General features: G+C 37.4%; 2 protein-coding genes across 5 annotated transcripts in view; one reads left to right on the top strand and one right to left on the bottom strand.

The window, feature by feature from the left end:
* The window catches only part of LOC104729403 (cyclin-D5-1-like), a 7,132-nt gene extending 5,666 nt beyond the window's left edge, over nt 1–1,466 (top strand). Inside the window, exons 3-7 of the mRNA XM_019233454.1 lie at nt 16–184; nt 289–375; nt 454–775; nt 862–1,010; nt 1,093–1,466. Of these exons, the coding sequence (XP_019088999.1) occupies nt 16–184; nt 289–375; nt 454–775; nt 862–1,010; nt 1,093–1,278 (913 nt within the window). The 3' untranslated portion in view covers nt 1,279–1,466. The remainder of the gene's footprint in view (nt 1–15; nt 185–288; nt 376–453; nt 776–861; nt 1,011–1,092) is intronic.
* On the bottom strand, nt 3,383–9,001 carry LOC104729402 (calcium-transporting ATPase 2, plasma membrane-type). 4 transcript variants are annotated; one of them, XM_019234155.1, is made up of 8 exons: nt 8,594–9,001; nt 7,790–7,813; nt 6,895–6,949; nt 4,864–6,809; nt 4,617–4,775; nt 4,364–4,535; nt 3,973–4,271; nt 3,383–3,870 (listed from the first exon to the last, which is right to left on the bottom strand). In XM_019234155.1, the coding sequence occupies exons 1-8, from the start codon at nt 8,741–8,743 to the stop codon at nt 3,631–3,633; spliced, it is 3,045 nt and encodes a 1,014-aa protein (XP_019089700.1). In that variant the 5' UTR covers nt 8,744–9,001; the 3' UTR covers nt 3,383–3,630. The 4 variants fall into 4 exon arrangements, with proteins under 4 accessions (XP_019089700.1, XP_019089699.1, XP_019089698.1 ...); XM_019234153.1 differs by lacking the exon at nt 6,895–6,949 and adding an exon at nt 8,363–8,417 and having other exon boundaries at nt 3,565–3,870; nt 4,864–5,881; nt 7,350–8,277; nt 8,570–9,000; XM_019234152.1 differs by lacking the exon at nt 7,790–7,813 and adding an exon at nt 7,102–7,275 and having other exon boundaries at nt 3,565–3,870; nt 8,744–8,808.

The following is a 9,934-nucleotide window of genomic DNA, read 5'->3' as shown; positions in this document are numbered from 1 at the left end:
AGAGAGGATTGAGAGATCTGAGCAAGTACCTCACTTTCCTCCTCCTACTACGATCGATGATGATGATGATGATTATGTGGCGGAGCTTGTTCGTAAAGAGAATCGGCGATTCGAAACCGAAGAACCCACTAAAACGTCGTCGTCTTCTGTCGATAGATTGATTGCAATCGATTGGATTCTCACTGTCCGTAATCACACCCAAAACAAAAAAAATGAACTCTTTTATGTCCTAATTACACTCTTTGTGTCCTAATTCTTACTTGTTTTGATTTGGTTTTTTGTTTTCAGACAAGAACAAGATTTGGATTCCAACATCAAACAGCTTACATTGCGATTTCATACTTGGATCTGTTTCTCCATAAAAGATTCATCGGTGTAAGTTCTGTTTTTGATTGATTAATTTTCCCAATCTGATGATGATGATCTAAAAGATCGATTCTTTTTTCTGATTAGTTGCAGAAAGATGAATCATGGGCGATTCGATTGTTATCAGTAGCTTGTTTATCATTAGCTGCTAAGATGGAGGAACGTACTGTTCCTGGTTTATCACAATACCCACAAGATCATGACTTCGTTTTCAAACCCGATGTGATTCGTAAAACTGAATTGTTGATCTTATCTACATTGGATTGGAAGTTGAACTTGATCACTCCTTTTCATTACTTTAACTACTTCCTTTCTACAATCTCTCCCTTGGACAAGAACAACAACCAATCTGTTTCTAAAGACTTGGTCTTGTTAAGATCCTCTGAATCTCTTCTTGCTCTAACTAAAGGTTATCTATTTTTACCACATTTTTCTCAAGATCAGTTTCCAAACAAAGCATTTATTGATGTTACCTTTTGTGTTTGTGATGTTAAGAGGTAAGCTTTACGGAGTATCGACAGTTCGCTGTTGCTGCTGCTACTACAATGTTAGCTTCTTCTACTTCATCGGATATTATTAGATTGACGAGAGAAGAAATGGCTAACAAGTTTGGATCCATCTCTTGGTGGACGTCTAATGACAATGTATAACATCTTTTGCTTATTTCGATTGTTTTTGATGTAAAGATCATCATAGTCTTAGTGGGAATGTGTGTGTTTTTTGCAGGAAAATGTATATTTGTGTTATCAGAGAATGCTAGAGATTGAGGACAGGAAACATATGACACCACCGCCTGAAACCTCGGTTCTCCGGGATATACAACCGCCTTCATCAGGAAGTGGTGCTAAACGCCGGTTGTCTTTTGATGATTCTGATCAAACTTCTGCGGCCAAGAGAATGCGTAGGCTCTGAAGAGAGTTCTTCTTGGGAGTTTTTTTGCCTTATATTGATTTGGTTTCTTACTTTCTTTTTTGGCAACATATTGATTTGGTTTTTATATTCAATCATTTGATTATAGAGGAAAAAAAAATGGTATGAAGATACAATGGTTATTTCAATTTTTGTGAAGTAACTCATCATCATATAGGTTCTCGTTCATATGAGAAGGTCTCTTTGAAGATAGATTTTTTGGGGTGAAATGTGACTATTGAAACAGTAGGGGATTTTCTGAGAGAAATAAGGAAATATGAGGGGTGAATTGTAAATAAAGAAGAGAATCAGAAAGGGTGAATAGTTTTAGGCCAATAGCTGCAGTGACAGTGATTTGGTTTCATCTTTTTTTTTTTTGTTCCATGTGATATTACAAATTCTTTTCATGGAAATTATCTGTTTTTTTTTTTCTTACATGAAAGTTTTTTTTTTACGTCCCTTAAACTTTCTAAAGGGCTCATTCATAGCAAATGACAAAAAAAATGAAGAAACTCATTAAAAAATACATATGGTGGTAGATTTGTTTTCTTTATCTTTTATTGACACTTTGAGTCATCTCCAAACTCCAAAGTGAATCCATCTGTATGCTACTTAAACATTTTTATGTACATTCCCAAGTCATTTGTGATCTTTTTCAAGATATGATGAATAGCTTGTAAAATAAATACATACGAAAAAAATAAAGAATTATCAAATAAATAAAAACTTATTTCTTGTTTGGAAAAAACATTCTTACTTATCTCGTATATAGTACTAACTACAGTTAAAAAATAGAAACCCAATAATACCTTTATCATCAAATAATATTAGAAACCAACAACTTGTAGTGGAAGCACTTTGAATCAAATGGTTGGATCTAAAGATAAACCCTAATTTATACAGAATATATTGTTCAGAAAATTGCATGTGATGTTTTTAAGTTTCCGTACTTCTCTACGCGCAAGTCAAAAGGAGCATCGTCGTACTCGTACATATAGATTTTTTTTGTGGGTTGTATAATATATGTTAAAATTTTCAATGTAATGCAGTTGGAAAATAAAGAAAATAAAAACATACTATATGCAAAAAGGACTGAAGAAACAAACCCAACGACTTGTTTAAGTGAGCAACAACTGTCTCATACAATACATAACTAGGGGATCCAAAGTTTGGTATCATTAATTAAAAGCTAAAACTCCAAAATGATTAGCAATTTAAAGAGTTATTATATAAAAAAAAAGATCTTGCAAATTAAGAAGCAAAATGTACTGATAGAATATAATTAAAAGATAATGTGTGTGTGGCTTTAAGACCAATGTTGTTGTTGCTCTAACTAAGAGATCTGCAACAAACTAAGTAAGCATCAAAGCTTTACTTCACCAAGAACTAGTAAATGCTTCTGAAATTTTTTGTTGCCTATCTTTTCATTGAATATTTGTAGGGTCCCCTATTGTTATATTTTCTTCTTCTTATTATCATTGAATTTAATCAACCCATTTTGGTTCTGTTGGGTTTTGTGTAGACATGAGAGATTCACGGGTAACACACAATTTAGCTTACAATTCTCATGGTATACACTAATGATCACAACATGAGTACAAATTCTAATTACTCGTTTATTTTTATGAACACTTCTTCACACGATAACGAATCTACCGGTATGTTCACATAAAGATTAAAGTTACCTATATGCCTACATGGGACGAACCTCTTATATTTTTTAGGCAAAATGGCTCTAGTATAACTATTACTTCATAGAGATCTTAAATTTGACTACATTAAAGATGATTTTTCTTAAAGAAGAAGAGTTGCCTCTCCTATTTACTACGGTTTTGAGATTTGACAGGCTTTTGAATTGTTTTTATGGAATCAGTTTTGACTGATGGAGATATGATGTCAGGAGAAGAGGCTCCCACTAAAAGCCATGACTTCATTTCAGAGATTTTCTAAAGTATCAAAATTACAGTCTGGCTAGCTAACAATTTTGTACCCAAATAAATCATTTTCCTTATTTTAGCTTCTTGCTTCCTCTGTTTCTGTTGTTATGTCCTTTTCTGTTTTTTTTTGCATTTGTCATTCAATAGAGACTTTCAATTAGATTCCAAAATGAGGAAAAAAAAGAGAGAAGTATCATTTCAAAGAAAACAGAGAGTTTTTACAAAAATGGAGGAATCAGAAAATCAGATGTTTGTCCTTAATAGCTCCTAATAATAATCAAACTGAAAAGTTAACAATGAGAAAAAAAAAAACAGAGTAAATTGCAAAAGGCAATATAACTTTGTTATAAGACTTTTAACTTGTTCTAAAACTTGAATCACTGGTTCTACTATAGAGATCTCTTCAAAGAGAGAGAGATCAAACGGGAATCATCTTCAACCCTGCAGCGATTGGCATACCCAAGAAACCTACCAAGATACTGAAGATCCATTGGACTATTGTCAGTGGTGTTGTGCTTGCAAATGTTCCCAAGAACTCAATGATTATGATCTGAAAGAACACCGTTGCACCAATCACAACCACAAAGACGTAATTGTCAAGTATTCCCTTGAAAACATCGATCTCTTCCATCTCTCGCGAGCTTATCTCGTTAAACACCTGAAAATTTTCAAGAACCAAAGACATATGTCAACATACAATCAAGAATCTATCTTTATATAGCTCGAGAGTATTCTTATCGTGTTTTCGTTGTTTCTTTACCTGACAGAAGACGAAGCAGTTGAAGATAAGAGTGTTTAACATGAGAGTTGAGTCAGGACCTTCGAGACCAAACATAGACTTTCCTTTAGCTTGGAGAATCCAAATGACTATGAACTGATAAACAGCTTGTCCTAAAATGTTCCTCCACATCGCGTTAGTGATGAAATTCCCTCTCCTTCCAACTGGTAAGCGCTTCATCAGCTCGTCATTTGGTGGCTCTGTAGCTAAAGCAAGAGCTCCAAGTGTGTCCATGATCATGTTCACCCATAGCAACTGAACAGCAGTTAATGGAGCACTTCCTGAAGATTATTATAAAGAGATGTGTTATATTAGAAATCCAAAATTGTTCTTTTCGATAGATTTGAATTGTTATTCTTACTCTCTCACTCACCGGTTAAGCAAGCTGAAGAGAAGTTAACAACCAGAGCAACAACATTAACCGTAAGCTGAAACTGGACGAACTTCTGGATGTTTATGTAAACAGAACGTCCCCATCTAGCAACTGTGACGATTGTGCTGAAATTATCGTCGAGAATAATGACATCTGCGCTCTCTTTCGCCACCTAAAAGGTTATAAGGAAAAAAGCATTTTTAGATTCTTTAGCTCTCACATAATGACATGTTACAAACTAATATAAACTCACTTCAGTTCCGGCAATTCCCATTGCTAATCCGATATCAGCTTCATGAAGTGCAGGTGCATCGTTTGTTCCATCTCCAGTCACAGCAACAACTTCATCAAACGTTGTCCTTAACTGTTTCACAAGTGTATGTTTATCCATTGGTGAAGAACGAGCCATCACCTGTATAAAAAGAAAGGTTTCGTTATATGTTCTTCAAAACTATAAACAAAAAATCATGTTTTGAGTTCAAGAAAGAGTGAGTAAGTACCTGAATCTTTGGAATCAGTTCTAGTAACTCTTCTTGATTCTTCTCTCTGAATACTGGACCTTCGATTGCTATACCGTCATCAGTTAAAATGCCACATTCTCTAGCAATTGCTTTCGCGGTGTTAATGTTATCTCCTGTAACCATTCTCACAGTGATTCCAGCACGGCGACAAAGCTCAACAGACTCTTTCACTCCAGGACGAACAGGATCTTTGATTCCCACAATACCTATGCAAGTAAATCCAGAAGCTGGGATTGCTTCATCTGGCGAAAACCCGCCTTCAATATCCATATAAGCAAGGCAAAGAGTGCGGAGAGCTTCATTAGCAAACTCGTTGATTGTAACATTCAGATACTTCATTGATTCTTCATCAAGCGGAACAACCTCACCGCTCGAGTTTACAACTTTATCACAAGCAGCTAAAACTATCTCGGAAGCTCCTTTAGTGTGAGCACGCAGACGTCCTCCTTCAGGAAGCTCGATTACAACTCCCATTCGCTTCTTTGTGGAGTTAAAAGGCTCAACTTTGATCACTTTGTAAGACTTCCTCTCTTCTTGGAACTTACCTCCAAGAGATAACCCCAACTCCAATATAGCAGTCTCTGTTGGCGTCCCTAAAAGCTCGGTCTTCCCATGTTTGTTGACAACAACTTCACCTCCAGTGTTATTGAAAATGGACTGAATCAACAACTTCACAGCAGATTCCGGGATATCTGATTGCAAGCTAGAACCTTTATTTGCTACATCTTGCACATTCATGCAAATGCAAGACTTCACGACAGTCATGTGATTGGTTGTGAGTGTACCGGTCTTGTCACTGCAAATGGTCGTTGCAGATCCCATAGTCTCACAAGCTGCTAAATGCCGGACAAGAGCTTTATCGTTCATCATTTTCTTCATCGCAAAGGCAAGACTTAGAGTCACAGCTAAAGGCAATCCCTCAGGAACTGCAACCACAACTATTGTCACAGCAATAGCAAAGTATTCCAAGAGCTCCAACGCTTCATCACCAGACCAGATCCAGTGAGTTCCTGTTGAAAGCTTCCTCATAAACATCCCTTGCACCAAAACCGCGAAAGTAACCACCGCAAAGAAAAGACCAATTTTGCCAATGATGGTAGCAACCCCGTTGAGTTTCACCTGCAATGGAGTTTCATCATCCCCTCCTTCTGTCAGAGTGGCCATTAGCTTTCCCCATTGAGTCCTCATCCCAACTGTAGTAATCAGCATCTTACAAGATCCATCTTGCACTTTGGTTCCAGACATAAGGAAAGGGTTCTGTGTGTTCACCATCACAGGCTCGCTTTCGCCAGTCAAACTCGATTCATCTATAACCACAGAGAATCCCGAGAGGAAAAGACCATCAGCAGGAACTTGATCTCCAATGGCCAGATGAACAATATCACCCGGAAGCAAGTCATATATAGACAACTTCTGTCTAAATCCGTTCCTTGTCACCTGAACAGTGATCTTCTTCTTCTCCTTATCCAAATCACGGAACTGCAAAGACTGGCGATAATCGCTAGTGGCAGTAACAAACACAACCAAGAGAATACTAGCCACAATGCCAAGACCATCATGTGAGCCTTTAGGCCATCCTTCAGTAGCTATCCCAACGATCAAAGACACGAAAGCACAAACACCAAGAATCATAAGAGTCATATCCTGAAGAGCTTCCCATACAAACACCCAGAAACCACGCATTTCACTCTCTGCAAACTTGTTGATTCCAAAAAGCTCTTGCCTTTGGGATAACTGAACAGCCTCAGTCGATAGCCCATCTGTGGAAGATGCCTTGAGCTTACCTGCAAGCCCCTCAACTCCACCATGAAACTTCAGCTTCTTAACGTCATGACTCTCAACAATGGATCCTAATTCGTCAGCACAAATCTCATAGCCTGCTGCTTTGACTTCTTCAGGAACAGTGTAGTCACTTGGAGAAACACCTACAAAATACAAAGCCGTTACAACAAAAAAATCGAAACTTTGACACACAATTAGCAACTTAGATTACAGATAAAACACACTCACCAGAGATAAATTGGAAAGCAGCTTTTGACACGAGAACAGCGATCCTTAATTTCTCCTGTAATTAAAAAGTTATAAGATCCTTAATCGCTAGCTAATCTTCTACAACATATGCATCAATAAAGTGACATAATCCACCTAAAGTTCCAAACTTTTTCAACGAAATCATCAAAAAACGAGGACATAGAAGGGAAGAGAGACAAAAAAAACCTGGTTGGTGCGGCGCATCGCGGCGGCTTCATAACGTTTAGAGAGATTAGCGGTGAAACGAAACCGTCGTTTAGGGTTCTTGACGACGCCGCAGAGATTACGCCATTTCTCAAGCACTTCCTCTGAAGAATGCTTAGCCTTCACATCGAAATTTTCGTTTAAGTAACTCTCCATCTTCTTCTTCTTCTTCNATTGTCACAGCAATAGCAAAGTATTCCAAGAGCTCCAATGCTTCATCACCAGACCAGATCCAGTGAGTTCCTGTTGAAAGCTTCCTCATAAACATCCCTTGCACCAAAACCGCGAAAGTAACAACCGCAAAGAAAAGACCGATTTTGCCAATGATGGTAGCAACCCCATTGAGTTTCACCTGCAATGGAGTTTCGTCATCCCCTCCTTCCGTCAAAGTCGCCATTAGCTTTCCCCACTGAGTCCTCATCCCAACTGTGGTAATCAGCATCTTACAAGATCCATCTTGCACTTTGGTTCCAGACATAAGGAAAGGGTTCTGTGTATTCACCATCACAGGCTCGCTTTCGCCAGTCAAACTCGATTCATCTATAACCACGGAGAATCCCGAGAGGAAAAGACCATCAGCAGGAACTTGATCTCCAATGGCCAGATGAACAATGTCACCAGGAAGCAAGTCATAGATAGACAGTTTCTGTCTAAACCCGTTCCTTGTCACCTGAACAGTGATCTTCTTCTTCTCCTTATCCAAATCACGGAACTGCAAAGACTGGCGATAATCGCTAGTGGCTGTGACAAAGACAACCAAGAGAATACTAGCCACAATGCCAAGACCATCATGTGAGCCTTTAGGCCATCCTTCAGTAGCTATCCCAACGATCAAAGACACGAAAGCACAAACACCAAGAATCATAAGAGTCATATCCTGAAGAGCTTCCCATACAAACACCCAGAAACCACGCATTTCACTCTCTGCAAACTTGTTGATTCCAAAAAGCTCTTGCCTTTGGGATAACTGAACAGCCTCAGTCGAGAGCCCATCTGTGGAAGATGCCTTGAGCTTACCTGCAAGCCCCTCAACTCCACCATGAAACTTCAGCTTCTTAACGTCATGACTCTCAACAATGGATCCTAATTCGTCAGCACAAATCTCATAGCCTGCTGCTTTGACTTCTTCAGGAACAGTGTAGTCACTTGGAGAAACACCTACAAAATACAAAGCCGTTACAACAAAAAAATCGAAACTTTGACACACAATTAGCAACTTAGATTACAGATAAAACACACTCACCAGAGATAAATTGGAAAGCAGCTTTTGACACGAGAACAGCGATCCTTAATTTCTCCTGTAATTAAAAAGTTATAAGATCCTTAATCGCTAGCTAATCTTCTACAACATATGCATCAATAAAGTGACATAATCCACCTAAAGTTCCAAACTTTTTCAACGAAATCATCAAAAAACGAGGACATAGAAGGGAAGAGAGACAAAAAAAACCTGGTTGGTGCGGCGCATCGCGGCGGCTTCATAACGTTTAGAGAGATTAGCGGTGAAACGAAACCGTCGTTTAGGGTTCTTGACGACGCCGCAGAGATTACGCCATTTCTCAAGCACTTCCTCTGAAGAATGCTTAGCCTTCACATCGAAATTTTCGTTTAAGTAACTCTCCATCTTCTTCTTCTTCTTCTTCCTTCTCCCTTTTCTTTTCTTCTTCTTCCAGCTTCAATGGCTTTTTGTTCTTTTTGGCTCTGTTTTCAATTTGCTCTGTTTATTTTTGGTGGAAGAAGAAAAAAAAAAAGGAAACTTTTTTATTTTATTTTGGTGGGTGAAGAAGAGAAATCGGAAGCCTTTTAATGGAGGAGCAAAGGTAAAGTTTTTTTTTTAATTTATTTTTAAGATCTGAGATTTTTGTGCTTATTATGGATTGCCCGAGTCGTTGAGTTTATGACATTAATATGTGTGTAAAGAAGCTGAGTTGACTCGTCGTTATTGAAAATTCGTGTGCCCAACCAAGTTTTTTTCCTCTATCAATCATTAAAGAAAAAAAAAAACATTCGATTATTAATTTAAAAATAGGGAAATAATGTTTGTAGTAATGAATAAAAAAAGAACATGCACTACTTTGCATTTATAACGAACGTTAAATCATAAATATGCTTCAAAAACATTCATGCAGGCCATGAAGAGTAGTAGTAGTAGTAGTAGTCCATCACAACGCGTTATGTTTTTTTTCTTTTTTTGTCAACCGTGCCGCGTTATGATATTATTGTTTTCACACATGTTGTTGGGATTACATGAAATTTTATTCTTCTGAATTTGTGAATGAAGGTGGTAGATTTTTGGATTACAGAAAACTAAATTACCAAAAAAAACAAAAAGGTTTGTAGAATTTTTATTTATTTATTATGTATAAAAAGCTAAAGAAATTTTTAAAATAAAATGAAAATATGTAAGCATTTAATTATTATGTCATAAATATTGCAAGATTTTTCTATCATGATCTTTTTGTAACTTTTTTGTTTTTTTGTTGTTTGGCTGCTAATGTTTTTGATTGGTATCGGTTTGTTGACCAAAAGTGGGGGGATTTTTTGACAATAATAAGAAATGGGCAGGGCTGTTATATAAATAATGAGAAATACAAGGACCGTTGACGGAGATTATTGCAAAAGCCCGTCCGTCACTTCGAGGGACGCCACGTTGGACCAAGCCCATTGGTTCCTTTTGGACTCAAATTGCTTTATGTCTTCTTTTTATAATTCGTTCGTTACCAACTGATTGCTTATGTATACTTTTCAATTTCATCATCCAAGTTGGAATAAACTAGTGTTTTTAAATTATTGGACTCCAATTGAATAATGAGTT

Source organism: Camelina sativa, chromosome 12 (assembly GCF_000633955.1).
Source record: "Camelina sativa cultivar DH55 chromosome 12, Cs, whole genome shotgun sequence".
NCBI classification, from domain to species: Eukaryota; Viridiplantae; Streptophyta; class Magnoliopsida; order Brassicales; family Brassicaceae; genus Camelina; species Camelina sativa.
Note: the sequence above shows the minus strand (reverse complement) of the source record. Positions and strands in the feature narration are given on the sequence as shown.